General features: G+C 36.2%; 1 protein-coding gene across 5 annotated transcripts in view; it reads left to right on the top strand.

The window, feature by feature from the left end:
* The window catches only part of CDH8 (cadherin 8), a 151,092-nt gene that overhangs the window by 32,155 nt on the left and 96,576 nt on the right, over positions 1-22,361 (top strand). For all 5 annotated transcript variants that reach the window (XR_008579161.1, XM_054840964.1, XM_054840965.1 and 2 more), the window contains exon 3: positions 20,957-21,251. Coding sequence is in view for 4 of the 5 variants with exons in the window: in XM_054840964.1 (XP_054696939.1) it covers positions 20,957-21,251 (295 nt within the window). In the remaining variant the exon portion in view is untranslated. The remainder of the gene's footprint in view (positions 1-20,956; positions 21,252-22,361) is intronic.

The following is a 22,361-nucleotide window of genomic DNA, read 5'->3' as shown; positions in this document are numbered from 1 at the left end:
CATTAGCCGTAAGTCAACCAGCTGCATGCACTGCCCTATTAATTTGGATAAAAGCTTACCCTTTCAAAACTGATTTTTTGACTTCTTTGTTCTAAAAATATGGCTTAAATATAATCTGTGTATCTGCAGTTAGGTTTATAGCAACAATTTCATACTATCTGCAAAATATTGCTGAGATTTGGTTTAGGCTTTAAAAGTTACCCTAGAGACAGAAGAGTCCCATTACAAGCTTTTCTGTAGCCCGAAAGGAAACAGTCATTCATGGAGCACCCTAAAGCCTTTGTGGCACATATTCTTCATACTCTTGAAAGAGTCTTGGTCAGAGTAGAGTGTTCATTCTTGCTCCATAAGCAAAATAAAAAAATATATGCATTGTTTTTTCCTCCTTTGGTTGGATTTGGCTGATGCTCACCCTGGTTGAGTCACTGTCCTACAGCTATTTGCAAGAGCAAGTCAAGAATTCACTGACAGTAATAAACATGTAAACTACACGTGTATGACTTCTTCTGTGAAGTACTGCTTTGTCTCTATGCTTCTGTACATTTGGGTTTTTTTCATGTGTCCTGATTAAAATGAATTCTCTGGTATTTACATTTGTGTAGCTATAGATCTTTATTATCTGCATATTAAAATAAAGGGTGAATATGAAAATAAGGAGACAGCATTGCCATTGTGACTGGTAGAAAACCATAATTTCTCAGCTATAATAATATTTCAGAATCCAGAATAGTATTATGTTAGATTCAATTCTGTAAGGTTTAAAAAGAAAGAACAACACATATTAATAAAAATTTTAGCAGTATCTCTGAGCTAGAATGAAATTTTTGCTCCAAGCAGTCTTAGCTAAATAAAAAAAAGTTAGCAAGTATATTGTGAATGAAACATTTTCATTGCTGCTTCTTACCTACGTAGTCTTCTGGTTTCATCCTCTGAAATATATTATTAAGAGAAACCAATGCTGCAACTGATAACCCAGAATAATAGAGCAGCCTACTGGGGTTAGTTGCCTGTTCTTCTTAGTGCTTACGGTTAGGCCAAAGTGAGGCATAATTAGGCAAGTAAATTTGGTCTACTTTCTGTCAAACTAATATTGTGCCATTATTAATATCACTCTGCAGTGTTAGAAAAAAATCTTTAAATATTAAGATACTAGAAATCCTGACAGACTTTTATTGTTTTATTTATCTGTTAACTTGTGCAAGTTCTCACAGCAAATAGAAACAAATTACAAGAACACAATTCCACTCAGCAGTGCTTAGAGTGTATGCAACAGATGTAACGTACCATTGTTTATCCTTCATTGCTGTTCATCTCCTCACATCACAGACCTGTGATGACTTTATTATATAGTTTATTGACTCAGCTTCCAGTTTCCTTTTACCTTCTATTCCAGGTCATTGCAGATGGAATATATCTTGAATTAATGCAAGCTATCTCACTGTTCTGCATAGCTAAAAAGTACTAAAGTTCCTTCTCATTCATGTAGCAGTTTTGGGTAGTTGCTGTCCTCCAGATTCTGATCCCCAGTACTAATAATGTCAACCGTGTAGTTGAAGACAATGGCATAATCTTGGAGCTTTACATTTTCTACTTGTGGTAGAAGAGGCTGAACGTTGAAGGGCATTTTGCCAGGTCTTGACTGTGGCTATGAAGTCTTAGGACTTTAGGTCTGCAGAGAGATAATAACTGATATAAATATGTGTTTATAAAGTTCACTTCAAAGTTGGGGATGTGGCTCCCTGCAGAAGTATTCCTCCAGTGTTAAACTGCTACTACACTGGATGAGGGCCAACAGGCTCTTAACTTGCTTTTAAAAACTGAATCTGGAAAGCTTTTCAGAGAATACATCTGTATTTCTAATTTGCACCTTGAAGGATGAAATTGACTGGAGAGTTGGTGAGAATGAATAAATTGATTCACAGTGGGTTGACAACTCCCTGCGTCTCACTTTCTGTGAAACATCTGTGGGTGATGCCACCACAAAATTTGACTGCTGGCTTGCAAGCTGGTCGACTAGCAATACATGATTAAAAACCTGTTACTCAGATATATGCAACTGAATTCGTGGCACTGTTTTCCAGATTACTTTGTGTAACTTTGGGTGATAAGGGGACTGGAGCAGAGCAAGGAAAGACCTGTTTCTTCAAGAAATGTCATCTCTGCTCTGCTAACTCTCATAGATGTGCAAGTAGAATAATGCAGCAGAAAATCAAGCCTAGGACTGAAAGTAATAACTTACTAAGAAAACATTTTTCTTTTTAAAAAGTAATTTTCTTCTGGGTTTGTGGTTTGTTTTTTTTTTTTTTGAAGCTTTAGAGAGAAAAATAATGAAGATGACTAAGTTTTAGCAAATATTACGGGGTGAAATTTCTAGCAGCCAAATCATTAGATGCATTCATTTGTAAATATCAGTGATGGAGATGACAAGTTATATAGACCACAATTCTTCTCTTCTTGTCATGAGGAGTAGTAATTTATTATTTGAGTAATCACGCAGCACAGCACAGAATTTAGATTCCCCAAGAAAAGATTCACAATGTTTAGGAATGTGCTAGCATTTTATCATTATAAAATTATGAACTCAGAAGAAATCATCAATTTCTAAAATGTAATGCATGTACACTGAATACAGCTGCTGTATAAAATAGACAGGTAGACCTGTGAATCAAATGCTTTTGTACATCCTATATTAACTCAAGATTTTATAATTTGTTTCTATTATAGACAAAGTATACTGACCTTCATGCCACTTTAGTCTATGATGAAGGTGCAGAATGTACTCAAAGCATCCTTATGCTGAGCACGCTTAATAAGTAGAACTGTACTATTTGGCTTGCTTTCTTCCCAAGAATTGTCCAATTTCATACAAAGATGAAAAGAGACAAGAGACTCAGATGTCCTGGCAGTCTACACTTGGTGCTAAAGAATGAATCAATTAAATATATAAAATTCTTAGCCACTATCTTTTTACAAAGGAAAACATAAAATTATGTAATTATACGATATTGGCATTTAAATTTATTCAGCCCTGTTACAATCTGACTGTGGCTTTTTTTTCCCCAAACGGACATTATTGTAGCTTTATTATAAGGAACAATTTGCTGTATCACAGCTGGCCATCAGTGAGGCATTGTAGACTTAATTCCATAGGTGGCCTTCAGTGAGGCATCATCTGATTCATTCTTAGCTGAACAGTGCCAGGATACATACTTGCTTACTAAAACAATGAGAAGCGTTTTATGCGTATGTGTATTTGTGTGTGAGCACATGCTGTAAGTTTATTTTTTCAGGCTAAAGGGAAGGACTATTAACTACAAACTCTAGAGCCTCTGATTTTATAATTAGAAATCAATTGGGCAAAACTCAGTTTTGCATATGTGACCTCTTCCCATAACTGTATCCCAGAATGGTTTTCTCCTGAAGTGATTTGCTTAACGATTTTATGTTAACAGCTAATCTGTTTGCAAAATCAGTTTGAAATACTGTATGCTTTTGGTGGCCACATAGGAAAAAAGTTGGACCAACATGGAATTACCTGAATGGGTTTTTTGAAATTTACATTTTAATCTCATTCTTTATTTATTTTAATTAAAAGCTGTCACAAAACTTGTTGGCACGGCAGAGTTGCATTGACTTTGGTAAGGGCACAGCAGAGCCAATTACATCTGGAGTTTATAGCATTCATTTGTGTCCACAAGGAGGGTAAAATGCAGCTGGACTACGTTACGCCAGACAGATTGCTAAAAGACATTTACTCCACTGATTTGGCCACCATGGGCCAGTATGGTGGTGTGGATTCATTTCTGTCCTGATTGCCCTGGTATTTGGGAATCCTCAGGTGGCATAGATGTAGCATTTCCTGTTCCACTTATTTTCTGGTATTGTGCACATAGAGCTTTTTAGCTCTCTAAAAAGAAGGTATCTGGCCAGCGTATTTAATTCTAGTGACCTTCAAATTCAGGGGTGGGGGAAGAGGACCCAACAATCTGTTTTGGTTTTTTTTCCTGGAAAGTAAACTATAATTTGTAGTAGCCCATATTCTGTATTTCTTCTGAGTTTCTAGTATAGGGAGGACTGAATGCAGGGTAATGCCACTGTTGTGCTTTTTCCTGTATGTATAGTACAAGTCAGCCAAACTACTTGATCTTAGCCAAATGTAAATATCACAACAGGGTAATGTACAAAATATGTTTCTTTTCTGTTCCAGTTAGTTTTGTGTTGGGGATGGAAAGCTCGCTCTCTGTTAAAGGGGAAATTTCTAATGAATAACTCAGTAAATTTTGGGGGGATTTTTAATTCACAATAATGAATTTATTGTGGTGGTAACAACTTATATTCTGGGGGAGCAGGAACCAAGAAATAATATTTTGTTTTTTTCTCTTTTTGTTTGAGATCTCATTATCTATGCAAGCTTATTATTTACTAATACTGTTTTAAAATGTGCAAGGATGAGATTTGTGGTGTGATAGGTCTGAATTGAATTGGATCTAAGTAACTGCAGATGTGGCTGGTTTCATCTTTATCAGCTTATCTAAGCTTTTGCACTTAAAGGCTTCTGTCAGTTCAAAGCACAGACACTGCTTGGTTGAACAGAGCTAAACTATAGTTGCGTTTCTTAGCCTTTCAAAAATAACGTTAACTTAATTCAAACTCACGTAGTGCAAAACTTGAAGGAGTTTAGATATGCATGAAGTAAAAATTCCTTTCCATTTTTATAATACTAGGAGACACCAAAAAAAGAGAAATATATCAAAGCTCTTAAAGTTTAATTTTAGTTTTCTCAAAAATGCTTTTTCTTTCCATGTGAACAAATGTAATTTGAGTTCTTCCCCCATTCCCTTGCTTAAAATAAAGAATTCACTAAAATATAAATCAAAATTTAGCATCAAAGGGCAACTTTGTCAATACAGGCATTTGGGGAGATTCTTAGAATGTTGGGATAATTATAACATTGGATTTCTGTTCAGCAGAGAGATGGACAAAAATTTGCTACTACATAGTGTAATGAGATATCTAAGTACATTTTCTGCACTTGAAATGCAGGGAGAGCCTGCTAGTGCTGCATAGAGAAAAAGGGCTTTTTTTTAACCTTGGGTTTTGTCTCCATTTTTAATAGTGTGTACTTCAGCTAGCCATCATGGCACATTCAGAGGAGACTTGGTATCCTTTCTTTTGATTGTGTTTTTTGAAAGGGAAAAAAATATGGACAAGTATGTAATTTCAAAAAGAGCATCAAAACTTAGGACTGGAGGTTTCCAAAAACTAGAGCAAACTCAGCCTAGTTCATTTGGTAGTAAAATATAGTCAAAGCAATAACAGAAAGGGCTGTGCACCGGAAGTACTGGATTTGCATGTCAAAACTGGTACTCCGAAATCCTTTGGACAAGTTAGGATTTGTGAAAGATAAGCAGGAAGAAATGACTAGGAAGACACTGTTGAAGACCTAGGATGATGTCAGGTCTAATCATGTCCTTTCCTTTCCCAAAACTCAGTCCATCAGCATGCTTTCAGGCATGCTTATGCATTAACCTTTTACCTGAGGTTAAGTTTGTCAGGCTCCTATATGATTTTTGCTGTTTATGAAAACTTGACTTTCCTCATAATGATATCCTATATAAGATCAGAGTATGTTCTGAAAATATAATTTTCTGATCCCTGGAAAAAATAAGCAATTGGATCCCTGGTAGTATCTGTGGACTCAGCCTGGTCTGATGAGAGCAGAGGAAAGAGCCTAAGTCCAGGGGACTGCCTGTAGTGCCTTATAGATCAATCAGATGGCACCAGCGGTGATCCTGTTTAAGGGATCATTCATCTAGAATGGCCCTTGTCATCTTTTCCTTTGGTGCAGACAGTTTTGCACATCCTAGTCAGCAGAGAACTCAACAAAAATTTTAGATGGGTATTAGATAAAGCAGCAGGATATTCCTTTATGCGCGGTACCCCAAATAGTGTAAAGAAAAAGCATGCTAGGAAAAAGAAAGAAAGCAAAAATTAAGAGATTGGTTTGGTGGAACATCTGAGGCTTTGACACTGTGGGATGACCCTGTCACTTCCCTGTCTCTGAATACTGTCCGTTGTTCAGAGGTAAATTTCTGCAGTACTATGTGCCTCCGTGTTCTTTTGGACCGTGACAACATGTATATGTGATTAATAGAGGTGGTTTGTTGGGGGTGAGATCTTCACAGGCGAGATTTCACTGTGTTGGTTGTGGATTTCCAAGTAACTGGAAGGGAATTCTGTCACTGGGAATGAGAGGAAACTAATTTAGAAGAACATAGTATGTGGATGTTTATCATCCTGTGATACAGTTCAATGACTTTCATTACAAACTAAAAAAAAAAAAAATTAAGTAATTTAAAGATCTTTCTAAATCCCACACAAGTTAAGAAGTGTTCTCAGCAGGTACTACAAATGTGGATTTTACTCCAGTCTTAACTCATCCTGCTGTGATTACTTATTCAAGTTGTTCAGGCAGCTGCCAAGTCATAGATGTGATGTCCTTTATCACAGAAGCACAATATTTCATTTTTTTGTTAAGGTATACTAATCAGAAGTATCTTGATCTGTATAATTCTAGAGCATGATCTAAGATCTGATTTTAGAGATACTAATGTGTACTAGATGAATGATTACAATGGTTGCTTAGTTTCTGTTAATTTGAAGTCCTTAAAGCATTCAATAAAATGACTGTTTGCTGTCCACCCCTGAGTGGAATGCCAATTCTTGTTTATAACATTATAAAGTTAAAAAGAAAGTTCAATAATTGTCTCCAGCAGGCTCATTTGCATTTTTTCTTCGTAGTAATTACATGAACAATAGGGATTCTATACCTAAGAGCAAAATATATGTTGATCTGTATATGCTGAAATATAATCACAGCAAATATGTTTTAATTATGTTTGTGATGCTGCGGAAGTAAAGGCACAGCAGAAAGCTGTTCTAATATCTACAGAATGAGTCATAGCATAAAAACACTAAAACATTAAAATAAAGCTGGTTCTAATAAGGAAAATAATTAAATTATGATAAACAAATGGAATGAAATTGCCTTATTTTTGTTGGAAATAAAGGTTTAATTGGAGGATTTGTGTAGGCAGAAGGAATGGTTTTGCTTTTAAAGCAAGTAAGAATTTAATTCTCCTAGAAATTGAGTGCTGCTTCTGAGTAACAGATTTTCACTTCATGAGCAGTTCTGAAAAGTTGAGGAGAAAAGATACTTTTGTGTCACTCCAAATACACGTTTTGGAATACCAAAAAATGTTTTGGGCTAGGCATAATATTTTTATTATATGAAAAAGAAACCCCTAATACAATAACAAATGAAATTAGTTTCAAAGGAAACATTTTGTTTACATTTTGAACATATTAAAAAGTTAAATACTTTAAAAGAATGAAATTAATACATATACAGTTTTTAAATGTAAAATAACATTGAAGTATTCTGGTCAGGAATGTTCAGAAAAAATACTGCTTTGGTCTTTTCCCAAAACTGCATTTGTTGCCTAAATCAACTTTTCAGTAATATGGAGGTGAATTGTTGAAGTGTCACTGAATCGCTCTTCTTGTCCAAAAAAATACAGGTGAAAAAAATATATGCAGCTACAAGGATAAGGCTGGTAATTTGGGTGTGGCTTCTTAGTGGTCTCGAAGAGCTGTCCTTAGGACCTTCACCTATTCAGTTTGCTCTGAAAATTGAGTCTCTATATCTGTGGCTCTGTTTCCCCATCAGTGGAATGGGAAGAAAAAATAATTTTCGCTTTGCCATGCTGTGGTGATGCTCATTCCGTTACTGTGGTGATACATTCAGATTGTGGAGTAATGTACATGTGTCCATATGTTAATATTTAGATGATGATCACATTACTTTGATTGCAGGAAGTCAAATAAAAGGTTATCTCTGGTTTGTGCAAAGCTCCGAGTGAATTGCTGCTATTCAGTATCTGTGATCACTCTCAGCATTGCACCCCGGGGCTGAATGACATGGTCAGTTTGATGATGACTCTCTTTGCTTGGGCTATCAATATAAAGTGTCACTTCTAGAAGAGAATGAGGCCAGAAGAGAGCTTTAGCCACAGGGAGGGAGAAGAAATGAGCTCGGCAGTAAGATTCCAAGCAGAATAAATAAGGTTTGGGAGTATTCTTAGCAAAGAAATACACTCACTATTGAATATAATGAGATCCAGATGAGGTATTACTTCTGGAAAAAAAAAACAAACCTCAGAGGTTTTTCTACTGATCTCGTATTCTGTATCCATTCATTTAGCTATCATCTACAAACAACTTGTGGCCCACCTTTCAGGAATGTAATTCCTTGTATTCTCCTTGATTTCAGCTAGCTGCTATTCCAATTTTTTCTCATGCAGATTTCTTGGAAGAGCTTCTTCCTATCAAGCAACTCCCCCATCCCTTTGATGGTGAGGGACTGCTTCTCCAGTGTTCTTCCACACAGGCTTAAAAATTCACTTATTGTTTAATCTTTTGTAGACAAGAGCAGGAAAAGGAAAGAAAAAGTATTTATCAAATGTAAAACTCGCCAGTTAACCCTTAAAGTGAATATTATTATAAGCATACATAGATTGTTGGAGGATTTTTCCTCTTTGATTTAGGTATTTGTAAGGCTGTGGTTTGTTTGTCTTTTTATAACAACAACCCAACAACCATCTTGTAATCAATAAACTGGCATCTGGAAGTTAAATATTCTCAGCTTCATTTCTGTGGCAAGATTTAAATTGCCTAACAGTCATGTAACTTTATTCTACGTGGTTTTTAGGAGCCATATGCTTGGTATTTATTTCCTTTTGTTTCTTCCTGCTTTCCCATTCGTTTACTGTAGATATTTCTATTTCTTGGTTGTTTTCATCCTCTAAACTGGCTGATGTTTGTTTTTTCGCTTTCACTACTGCCATCCCTTTGGAACTATAGCTCAGCAGATAGAAGGGGGCTGAAATATGAGGATTGGTTTTTGGTTTTTTTCTTGTGACTATAAAGCATACTTTAGATGGAGGCTTTTTACAGTCTTTTCACTTTTTCTCTATTATCCATCACCTAATCTGCATAACCTCATTTCTTTTTATTGGTAAATGACAGATGCCAGACTTTTAACTATTTAACTCTCATATTGAAGTTCTTTTATAAAGTATGAAGAGTAAGTACATTGTATATAATACAACTTCAGTACTATCTTCCATTCTGTCTAACAAATATACATTCTATTCAGGTTTAGAGAAAGATTGGAATTAATGTAGTATTCATCTAAACTGTTAGAATTGGACTGAGTGGAGACTGACCATCCTGGCAAACAGCATACAAAGGTTTAAAGTTACAGGTCAACTGTAAGAAATCCATGGTCTTCACAGATCAAGAAGTGGAACTGAATTTTTAAATGGCAATTTCTAGCAATACTTATGCATACTAAAATCTCCATGAACATGACTCACCTGTCAGGTACTGTTCGCAACCTTTTCGTAACAATTGACAAATGTAAGAATTTTTCAGTATTTCTAGGTTCTTTCATAGACTTGGAACTGATTGTTAAACCTGCACATTAATAATATATGAAACAAAAGCAGAATATATAGCTCATTCAGGGACTCTGCTTTTCTTATGAATTTCTATCCTATTATAGGAAATGTAAGCGTTGCAGTCCCCCAAAATTGCTGTGTGTTTTCTCTTTGTCAGGTGGAGATTGCTTGGGGTTTGTGCTGGTTAGAAGAGAAGGGTTATATTCAGGCTGACTAATTTTTCTTGAAAATGTTTGAGCCTGTTCTACCACTACGTCATACCTTTCTCATAGCACATAATGGAAAAAGAAAAGGAGACTGGAGAACCCGTGGGGTTTCCCTGTTTAGCCACCTTGCTAATGTTGATGCTGTATAATCAGAAGCAGTTATGCACCAGACTGGAGAAAATTATGGCTCCAGGCATTCTTATCGTGTGTCTTTTCTTGAGGAAAGCTATCTATTAGTGGAGTTGGCGTAGCTGAGACAGGGAACTATGGTCCCGCTGATTAACATATACAAACTCAGAAACCAGTTGTGGTCCATAGTGAGATATTTAATATGGCTTTGAATTTTCAGGATGGGTGGAAAAAAAATAAATTGGTTTAATCATGCTGTGATTGTGATTTTTTTGACTGGTCATGATCCCAATTTTTGTCAAAGAAGAGTTAACATTTGATAAGCCAAGACACGATTGTTAACTGTATCATTTTTTGTGTCAGAATATCTGTGTAACAGAACTGAGCAACAGTGCATTTATACTGCTAATATTTTGTTGAAGAACAATATACAGCAGATTATCTTTTCAGTTAACTTTGCCATCAGTGTCCATTTACATACCCAACGATCCCATCTCCATAGGCAAACAAAATATTCCGTCTCCTATATCCTGAGTAAATGTGAAAAGGCAGCTTTACTGACTTGATAAATAATCTCAAATATTTTACTTTACTTTCAGGGTCTTGCTGTTTTCAACACTTTATTATCTCACAGTCGGATAATTGTTAATCTCATTATTTAGTTTGTATGAAAGTCAGTTACACCTGATCTATAAGTTATCAAAAAAGTATAAAAAATAAACTTGTAGGCTAGTGGTAAATTCTGAATTTAGTTGGACTATAAATTATGAGGCATAATATGAATTAATGACTAGATGTCAGTTGTGATTATTTTTTCTCTTCTGGGGGGATGTCTTTGCTTCTGTATCTTTCTTTATAACTCTATTTCTGTTTCAAATACAGAGTTTTGTCTGGTGTCTTATATGCGATCCTAAAACCATTCACATTAAAAATTAAAAAAAAATCATCTTAGGATTAGAAATTTATGCAAAAATTCAGCCCCATTTTTTCCATGACTTTGAGCCAAACAAAATCCATAGGTGGTAACTGTAGAAATCTTAGAAACTCATTTCTATGTATTCTGGGTTCATTCTTGCTTGTCTCTTTTTCAGAAAAAGGGAAGGGGAAAAGAATCCATTTGATATTTCACCATAAGCAGAGGACAGTGAAGTAAGCTCAGTGAAGGTTGCAGCACACAGTATAAGAGACCTCTGTGTTATTGTAATACGAGTAATTAATAATCATTATTTATAGATGAGTACTGACTCTGCAGTTGTCAGCTGCACAGCTAACCAGCTGTCATTTGGCGCTCTCAGTAGAGTTGTTTCAGATAAATAGCAGGAATGTACATAAGATATCTGGATTTTGTATCATTCTGGTATCTGGGTTATCATTTAGATAATTTAAAAAACTTCAGTTCTCAATATCGTACCTGTTTCTCATCTTTTTAAAGTTTTGTGGTTTTTTTTTGTTTTGGGTTGTGTTGTTTTTTTTTTCCTGAGCCCTTCCAATAGGTACCTGAACTAATTCTATTAGAGAAACCTCAGCCAAGTCCTTGGAAATCTTCAAGGATCTCCCTTTTCAGCCATTTCCCTCCTTTGCTGTTCCTTTTATGGCCATTACGTTCTCTAGTGGGCAACCTAATAATCAGTTCTTTGAAGGGGGGGAATACACGTACCATTTGAAAAGATGTCCTGAGAAATCCTGATATGTTTCTTTGTCTCTTAACTTCAGTCTAGCGGGTATCGTGCATCTTCTCTGCTGTTCACAACCCCAAAAGATACTAGCGCAGGATAGCTGGTCACTAGTCACTTCTAAGAAGAATGTCCTGGTAGAGAAATGTGAAGAACAGCTGAATGGGGAGAGGACCATATGGGGTTTTGGCTGTTCTGTGCTCACAGAGTGAGATGAGCACTACCAAGCTTGTGTGGGTAGAGAAAACCGACAGTGATTCAACCATCATTAAATTAGTACAGATGTCTCCTGCAGCCTCCCACAGTAGTCTTCACCATGAGCTCAGACGACTTGGATAAAGGTCTAGACTAAATCATTGCTAAGTCTGTATGGATTCTGGCTGGTTTGAGATTGACATATGTTACACACTTACAGTTTCTGTGATACTGATTTGTATACAATTTGTCTGTATTCATGCTGAGCCAGAGTTTCTCTTTTGATGGGACATCAACCCCAAATTTTGGATGTTTTGAATCACAGGTAGGTTAGGTGTTTACAGCAAATGACATAAACACTCCAAACAGTGCCCACACTTCTAATCATAGCACTGCTATTTTTTCCTCCTTGGAAACAGGTCAGGTTATCTGATGTGCCAAAAAAAGTGATAATTGTCACTGAGATTTTAGTCACCATATGTACTGAGAAGGGGACTCTATAGAGTTGCTAGAGAATCAGAGGTAATACGTTACTAAATATCAAATGCTACTGGAGTAGGCACAGTTGTTTATTTTTGCATATTTAATATTGTCTCTGTGTAATGGTTTGTGTTCTCCTCTCCTCTGTCAATTCTTCCAGAAAAGCATTAACAAAGGCAGAAGCTATGATCTATCTCTAGTGGTTTTAAAAAAAAAATTCAAATTTAATGGTATTGCAAATTGATCGCATTATGAGAGACATAACCTTTACAAGTCAGCTTGAAACAAATTCACAGGAACACATGACTTAGTGGAAATGCATGGGAAATGACATTAGGAAGCTTTGAAAACCACACAAGTGATGTGGCAAATAGTTTCTTGTGAAACTGCGTGAAATCATAGTAACTAGTTTCAACCAGGTTCTTCTGAGTAACTTACAATTCTGCGTGAGCTGTCCGCAGTAAACTTCTAATTGCAAGAAAGTGGGGAGAAATAATCAAATTATCCTCATGTTATATCTATTTATTCTGATGTATGATACTCTGACGTTACTATATAACTGCAAACATAGTAACTCTGAAGAACTAATGTTTTGTTTGACATCTCATAAAGAATTTCCTTTTGTAGTATTTCCTAGCTGTGTTTATTTTCATATTCCAAGTAACTTGAAAAATAATTTTGTAAGAAAAAAAATATACTGTACCCCTGTGCACAGTTCACAGGTTAGTGTAAGTACACTAAAAATAAGTTATATTATCATATGTGAGCAGATAGTTTATAAGATAATCAGTATGTAAGTACTCACAATTTAATTTTCCAATTCTCTTTATTTCACTCAGTTACCTTCTCAACAGTTTTCAATTTTAGCTCAAAGCTGGCTTCATAGCCGATGTTTATATTTCTGCACTGTAGATGTGTTTGACAGCCAATTGCTAGAAAAGAGATTTCTATTTGCACTGCCAGCTTTACACATTATGTGGTTTTAGACAGTACTTACTTCCTTATCTTCAGACACTGAAGTATGCGAAGCAGTCATCTTAAGTTTGAAAAATTACATTCGAAAAAGGTATTTTAATGCTTTCAGATTTGTTTTATTAAATATTATTAAATAACGGAGTGCATGGATTTGAAATTCTTTTATTAAGAAGGAAGACAGGTTAAATATATTATCACTGGGATCCTCCTAATCATTGTGAGCTAAGCATGATCAGAAGCCATGGTGGTGAACACAGCTGAAAGCAGCGCCTTGAAGGATTGTAAAATCACGACAACTTATATATGCTGAAATAAATAGAAATATCCTGTCACCTTTGACCACAGTGACCTATTGTACTTTTTTCCACCTTTGCTGATCTAGGCTATAGCTTGTCTAGTTTGACAGATTTTGTAAGCAGCCTTCAAATTACTGCTATGGATATGTAGTGATTAACTTTTTTATTCCTCTTCTGCAATCCTAAGAGTATGTATTATGAGATATTGCTCTGACATTCACTCGAGAAAATAATTTGAAAAACACAAAGAGGTCTTAGTGCTCAAGTGCAATGTACTCTGTGCCTAAGAATGAAGTTATAATAAGCTTTTAAAGAGGAAAGAAAAAATACAGCTCAAACAACATGGAAGAAAAGCTCAGAACAGTGTGAGTAAGATGATGATGATTAAAGGAAAAAAAGAGAAGGATTTGGTACACAGGAGCTGCCAGACTTCTGGCTGGCACGTTGAATGGGAAATTCCCCTGGTTTATGGTTTTTTACAGCCGTCCTCATCTTTTGTCTATACTAAGGAAGGAGCGGCAAGGCAGACTTTGAAGCAGTAGAAATTGACAGCCAAAAGGGAATAGTCTTCTGAAGTCACGTTTGGAGACACACAATCCTACAGGTGCTAGAAACTACAGCATAGTTTGTGTCCAAGACTGACAAGATGGAGGAGGGAGTAAATGGTTTTTCTGCTGTTTCACTGAGTTGGGAAAAGAGTGACAAGTGCAGGAGGCACTGTTAATTATAATGCCTGAAGCACTGGAATTGTTAATATAAGTGCTTGACCCCAAACAGTAGGAGATGAGACAAACACTTTTTTTTCCCCATAAAGATACAGAGGAGGGAATATGTTTCACAAGACTAAAACTACATGCAGTTTCTGAGGCTCTCTATTCCCAGCTTTCAGATCTTCTGTGGTGAACCACAGTACACTATAGATGAAATAATAGAGAAGTAAAGAGATGGGAAAGGATTCCTCTTTGGCAATATGGCACAATTTCATTCCATGCTTCCAAGATTCAGAAACAGTTGGGTTAAAAAAATCAAGACCTTTTCACAGGAGCAGTGTCTGCTGGAACATGAGAAAGGAACAGCAGTCTGGGTTCAGAAATAGTTACACGAACTCCAAGCTAGGCAGAAAGCCAACTACAAAAAGGTGCCAGCCATCTGAGGCCACTTGACACAGGACACTTGGGCGTTAAATAGCTGCAGAAAGCACTGACTAAAGACGGCAGTCCAAGCTGTGGTGGGACACAGGTCATATGTGGTAGCGGTGTTCTCGGGACAGAAGGGAAGACAGATGGTATTCCCAAATGGAAAGGGCCAAGGCCAGAACCAGGAAAACAGAAAGCTTTAGCTATCATCTGGCTTAACATAAGGATTCAGAAGCAGCAAGGTATATAAGAAATATATGCAGAAAAATCAACCTGAGGCCGTGCTTTGGAATGAAGATGGCAAAGAGTAGATACAAATTACCTTGCCTTTTTTGCCATCACAACCATTAAAGATGAACATGTGATTTTGGATTTGGGGAAGACTTTGCATCTGGGGGCGTGGTTTCCTCTCTCTTGGGGACTTCCTCTGGCAGGGGGAACAACTTCTGTGAAACAACACTGGCAATACATAACAATTCTAATTAAAAATTGATATTGCCATTAACTGGAGATAAATGCGTAAAGCTGTGTAGGAATGGCTTGGGTAGTCCTGTGGCCCAGGTGTGTTTTCCAAGATTCAGTCATATTCCTGAGCTCTCTTCTAGCATCAGTTGGTCATAAACAGTGAATTAGAACAAACAGATTGTTAGATCCCAATCTTGTCTCCAGTTTTTAAACAACAGTTCACTCTAGTGTATTATAAGATGATACCAAAAGGTAAGCAATGAAAAGCAGTTTGTGCACAGTTGCAGTATGAATATAAACAGAGACAAAATTAGCAAATCAAATAGAATAAAAAAGCAGTAGCAAAGAATAAACAGAAACATAAAAGAAGCCATCTGGAATCAAAGATACTCAAATGACATGGTAGGAAACTGAGGCAGACAAAAGCAGAGATTACACTCTTAAATGAAAGTGTTAGGGATATTATTGCTTTAATTCTCTTTGAATATGGTTATGAAACTGCAGCTGAGAAGTGTGAGCAGTAATGTCTTTTGACAGTTACTCCAAAGGCTTCAAGTTACATGATTCTCATATCTTAAATGAAACCTTTTTCATCCACGGACATGTCTGTTTCCTTTCTGAAAGTGTTCCAAGTACTGACATTATGTCAGGTACATCAAGTCTGTGCCCCAATTTGTCATTACCCGGAATAATAATGCAGAATACTTGGTTTTCCTCTTCCCAATTGTGCAACTATAATTCCCATTACTAAAGATGGGATCAGCCTATCCATGGAGAAAATTATTCTATTAAATTGAAATTACATTCACTTTATTAATTCTGTGTTGTGTGCAAATGAATTGAATCTATCTATAATAGTTTAATTATGAATGATTTTTTAAACTGAGTCATCAATAAACGTGCTTATTGTCCATTATGTGTCAGAGCACGTCAACAATACACACAAAAACTTTCTGTAACACCTAATAATGTTCATTTTTTTAGGGAAAAAAAACACCCAAACCTGCAAAGTCACAAACAGAAAGAAACACATGGATGAATAAGATGCATTAGAGTTTTTGAAAGCATTGATATATATATATAAATTACTATAAAAGTCACTCAAATCCTTCCATACTTTCACAGAATGAGCTAGAGCTTCTTAGAACCCAGCAGTTTTGGAAAAGAGTCATAAAAGCTGAAAATTCTGTCTCTAAGCTCATTAAATGACGTCTGCTTCATAAATGAGGAATTTTTTTTGCAAGGCAGAGGTAATAAATAGAAGAACCTGAAGCATTAGGATAGTGTTAGTGTGTTGTGTGTATATCTGTGTAACATCAGGTGAAAATCAATGATGCACTAGTTAATCCCTTAAAAAAGATTCCAGAGTTAGGAAAGAGAAGAATGATGCAAATTTTAAAATGAAGTTTTAAGGGCAGATTATGCCTTTTCCCTTGAAACAAGTAAGAGGTAATTCCCTCGTAATTACATGAGGATAAATTAATTACTTTCTAACAAACTCAAATAAAAACTTGACTACATAATGCCTTCTTCTCTTTTCTTAATTAAAAATGTCCAGGAGCATTTTCATAATATGTAGATTTTTTCCCCTTCTTGTGAATTATTGATATATTTATGCTTTTTTACTAATATGAGGAAATTGGGGTTACAAATCCTCCCTTTGATGATGTATCTTATTATGGGCTAGTCTGTGTCAAGTTGTGCATCAACGACACACCTGGAGAGGACTCAAAGTGCCCAATCTTACTACAAAGGTCAGTCAACAGCTTTCTGCTAATTCTGGGTATGGAGCAGACCCAAGTGCATTATGTACTTTCCTGATGGTGAACACATGGCTTGAACATGAAATTCATTGTGCTGAGCAAGCTGTTGTTTTGACTACCATTGAGTTGCCAGGTAGCTGACTGAGAGAAGGTGAGACAGTTTCCATCTGCAGAAGAGACTCATAAATCTCTCTGTGTACTCAGACCTGCAAAAGAACTTTATAAACCTAGCCTGGAGCTTCATGCATTAGGTCCTTGGTTGCATACATAGTTTTAAACCAAGTATTTGTTAAGGAAATGTGATTAAAAATATGATGAACAAATATGAATGGAATAGGAGAATTTAATATCAGTAATGTGCTCGTGTATTTTTTTTTTACCACAGAGTAGTACTTTTACATCTACAGAATATAGAGGCTCTTTGACTAAGTTTCATCTCTGCAATTTCTCTTGCATTGATTGTAATTATGCATGTTTGTAATGTATGTACCTGGGAGACTATAAATATATGTTATATATTTGAATAGCGTGTTGGCAATACTTTTAGATATGCATTCATTATTAGTGAAAATAATGTTAGTTTTGTGGAAGTACACTGTGTGTGCTGTTACCATTAATACTGGCTTCATTGATTATCATCTGTATTATAACACAGAATAGCAGATGAATTAATAACGATTAGAAACTGCAGTGTTCAGAGGGTTCATTTTGAATGAAGTTCATTTTTTAGGAACAGACGTGTGCTGAGGCTACATGGAAGCTATTAGTAGGGTATTAATACAGGGTATCTGCATCACCATTAAAACTAGGAGAGGATCCAAAACCTCTCCTGTTGCTATAAATCCAGGCATGAATTGGGTCTTGGGGTTGCATCTGCTACTTTAAGGCAGAGAGATATTTGAATTTATGGTCCCACAGGCAGGGCAGTGATGGAGGAAGATGATTTCACTTCCTTTGAAGCCTAATTAACTGAATGTCACATAAAGGGAGTTTGACTCACTCTGAACATGATTAAGTTTTCCAGTAAACATGCTTTTCTGTTTGTTTTGGGATGCTGTCTAGTAGTGGGACATAGGGGCTAGCTATAGATGTCTCCTATTTAAAAAGAAGTTCTTGTTACATTTCTCGATATTGCTCTGAAAAATAAGAGGTCAGCTTTCAAGCACAAGCACAACAAATAAAGCTACAGGTGTGGAAAGCAGTTTCACATTTACAACATTTGTGAGGCTTTTTCAGCAGAAACTGATATTCATTTATCATATTCATTATGCCTCTCTCTCATTCACCTAGACCCTATATAATTATGTGTTTAATGATCTTTAACCTTCACATGAACACAGCTTGCTGAAGCTTGACGATTGCTGTAAATTATCATTCACATCTGGTAGAAGGCAGGAAATATTACTTGGAAAAAAATACTAGGCTTTCTGGCCTAGAATTTCACTTCAGTTCTGTGATTTAACTTTGTAACTAGATGATGATGTTTTAATCCTAAATCCAAACAATGACATTATTTTAGAAAAATGGCTGTTCCATAGGTCATTATAAGGACAATAATCCTTAAGACAAAAAAAGTTATATTAACATGTCTTACTGAGCAGACAAAACTGCAGTACCAACCAACAGGAGAGTGCTGTTTACTTAAATTAACATAATGTAAATTATGCTGATTGTTCTCAAGTAAAAGCTGATGGCAACTACAAAAAGAAAAAACAGATTGAGTTTTTGGAAGAAGAACTCAGCTGTCATTTGATGTCTATGTGTATGTTCGTGTGGGTTGGGTAGGAAGAGTGAACTGGATTGAGTCATTCATATTCACAGACAGTTAAAGTGCTTTTAAAAAGTTGTTAAAACAGTGGTGTGGTAATAATGTGTTGCCCAGCAAAACACAGAGGATGAAGTTACTCTTCTTGCAGTCAGTTGGAGTTCTGCTATTATTGCAGAGTAGAGAATACACTGGTGGCCCAGGATTTTGTATATATAATAAACCAGATCAACTGGAAAATCAGACCTGACTGCTATTGTCCACTGTGCTCGTTGCAACAATTTGAGATTACTTTATGTAAGGTACTGTTAATGAGTTTTCTCATCTCTTACTCCTGAACAGCTAATTTGCGGGTATAACTGTATGTGATGTATGTGACCAGTTATCTACTGAAGAACCGGTGGAGCCTACTTGCAGTATGACATAAAAATCTACTTGTGGCTTGGCTGTACCCAGTGTTACAAGGCTTTTTTTCCACGCCTATGTTTAATATGCTGATACTGGTTCTTATATCAAATGATAATGCTGCCTAGCCCTAGCAACCACTATTATCAATTGAAGAGTAAAATGCATGACCAGCAATAATTTCTGTTGCGCTGTGCGGTGGGTTGGCCTTGGCTGGATGCCAGGTGCCCACCAAGCCGCTCTATCACTCCCCTCCCTCCTCAGCAGGACAGGGAGGGGAGAAAAGTAAGACGGAACAAAAACTCATGGGTCAAGATAAAGGCAGTTTAATAAAGCAAAAGGTAATGCGTGGAAGCAAAGGAAAACAAAAAAATTATTCTCTACTTCTGGGCCATTGGCCACTTCCTGGGAAGCAGGGCTTCAGTATGTATAGCAGTTGCTCCGGAAGGCAAATATCATAAATAACGAATGCCCCCCTTTTCCTCCTTTCTTTCAGCTTTTTATTGCTGAGCAGACATTATATGGTATGGAACATCCCTTTGGTCACTTCGGGTCAGCTGTCCTGGCTTTGTCCCCTCCCAAGATCTTGCCCACCCCCAGCCTATTGATGAGGGGGGGAATGTTGGAGAGACAGCCTTGATGCTGTACCAGCACTGCTCAGCAGTAGCCAAAACACCGGTGTGATACCAACACCTTGCTAGCGACCAGTACACAGCACAGCACTGTGAGGGCTGCTCTGGGGAGAATTAACTCCATCTCCAATACAAGCTGTCTGTACAAAACTGAGCAAAGAGGAACAAGTCTAGTAGTAGTAGTAGTTGTAAGTCATGTTGCAGCTATCCTAAACAGGTTATATGTATTTCCTTCAGACTATCTTTTGTGAGGCAGAGATAAAGAATAAATGCAAGTTACATTTTTAATGACATGTTATTCACTTATTGTTCACATTGAGTGTGTTAGATTTAATAGTAAATAGAATTTAAAGCACTATTACTGTATATTTAAGTTATTAGCCTGTATTTTTGAATGTGTTGACACTAATACATATGGTCCACCAATTGGTGTGCTCGCCCTCAGAAATTAAAAATTATTGGAGATAATCTGGTATTTAGTACTTGGCTCAGAGCCTACAAAAAAAAAAAATCAATGGAATTTCTTTGTTTATTTCCAGTGTTCTTCAGTTCAGACTTTTAATTAACAAAAAAAAAAAAAAAAAAAAGGAAAGAAGAAAACCTATTTTTCCCATACTGTTTCAGGTTGTTATAATCCTGTCTTGTTTTTTGAAAAGCCAAGTACCATCTAAATATTATTTTTTCTAATGGGGCATTGAGGAGAATGGGACGATATGTGTAAGACTGGTCCTTATATTTCTGGAAACTTGCTTTAACAAAGCTTTCTTTCAGGGGAAATAATTTTAGAATAAAGATCTTAGAACCTTTTAAGTTCTTCTAACAGCTGAGTTATGATACAGTTTTCGATTTCTGTGATTGCTGTCTGTTACAACATTTACATAGATGCCAGCGTTCAGCCATTTTCGGTCACCTGAAAATAAGCTGAAAGTAATAACTGAAAGTAAGAAAGTAGATTAAAATATATGTTATTGTTAATCCTTCATTTGCCCTTTGATCTAATAGGTTAAGGACATTTTATGCTTGTTCATTTTGACTGATAATAGATCTGAAGACATTTACATTTTAGAACAGGGATTTAAAATATATATAACAGTTGCTTTTTAAATAGAAAGTCTAATTATGCCTATGATTACATTCACTTTTGATTAGTATGCATACAAATCCCTACTCTCCTTGTGTATTCAAGCTGAGATATGGATCACTGTAGCTAAGATTAAAGTATAAAAGAATAACTTGACAAAACGTATGGTTAGACCAATGCAAAAAAAACCCCTGGATGTAATTTTTGTCACTAAAATGCTTTTTTTCCTTTCAGTTACACACAGATTTGGATCCTGGCAGTAGCAAAATCAAGTATATTCTGTCAGGAGATGGAGCTGGAACAATCTTTGTGATCAATGACAAGACTGGAGACATTCATGCAATGAAAAGGCTTGACCGCGAGGAAAAAGCTGAATACACTCTAACAGCTCAAGCAGTCGACAGGGACACAAACAAACCTCTGGAGCCTCCTTCAGAATTCATTATTAAGGTTCAAGACATCAATGACAATGCCCCAGAGTTTGTTGATGGTCCATATCATGCCACGGTTCCAGAAATGTCTGTTGTAGGTATGTACGTCTAAACATCGATGAACTTTGCTCGCACTTTAAACTATGCCAGTATGCCATTGAGTTGTTGATGAATAAGATATTTATTATGTTGTTAGCATTAATCTGCATATTTTCAAATCTCTTCTTGGCCGAAGCTTTCATCTGCAGCACGATAGTAGAGTCCCTTAGTAGTAAGAAAATGACTAACAGATGTATTAATGTGTCTTTCTTTGTCCAACAACGCTTTAATGGGCTAAATTTATATTCCCCTTACGACTCTGTAGTTAGAGTATTGTTATTGAGAAGGATTTATCAAGATTTGTTCCAACATGACACTCTAATCCTATTGATATTTTGTTGATGTTTGTTTATTTGTTTGTGTATTTTCATACACAGATGTAGCACTTGCAGTATGTTCATACATACTTATTTGTTTTCCTCTAAGTGCAACTGTAATCAGCCAAAAACATTGAAATGAAAGATGCTGTGTCTGGGAATTGATGGTTAGACTCTAGAGTGGACTTAACCAATTAGCCATAGGATTTGCACGGAAGATGGAAAGGAAAAACAGAGAAAGCTGTAGAAAAAGATCGTGAAAAGGGAAATTAACTGTGTGAAAGGGGAGAAAAAGAAAGGAGTAGGAAATAATCTTCTTAATACGTTTTACTTATATTTATTCATTTTTTGTTGGATTAGTGTGAATCTATTTCCTCATGGATTAACATATTAGTGGGGGTTTTTTGCATAATTTGTCCCATGTTCTGTATTTGCAAATATCTAAGTATGTACTTACAGAGGTACGTATTTACGTACTCAGGTCCTCAGTCCATACTGACACATACGTATTGAGTGCGGGTGATCTTTAGCAGTCAGTAAAGCAAAAGGGAAGGAAACCCATCAAACCAAATGAGTCAATTTCAGGGTAATGTAAGAATTCAGTATAAGCAAAGACGTCAAAATCTGTCCATGAAATGCAGACTAAATTCTAATGTTTTCTAGTATTAGGTTGAGGATAATGTGCTTTTCAGCAATTTGTCTGCATCTGTCAAAGCAAGGTATTTGAAGGAGCGCCAAGGCACTTTGTAAAATAAAGCAGCACCCTATCAAAAAGTTTCAGAAACACCATTC

The sequence above is a fragment of the Grus americana genome, chromosome 13 (genome assembly GCF_028858705.1).
Source record: "Grus americana isolate bGruAme1 chromosome 13, bGruAme1.mat, whole genome shotgun sequence".
Taxonomy (NCBI): Eukaryota; Metazoa; Chordata; class Aves; order Gruiformes; family Gruidae; genus Grus; species Grus americana.
Note: the sequence above shows the minus strand (reverse complement) of the source record. Positions and strands in the feature narration are given on the sequence as shown.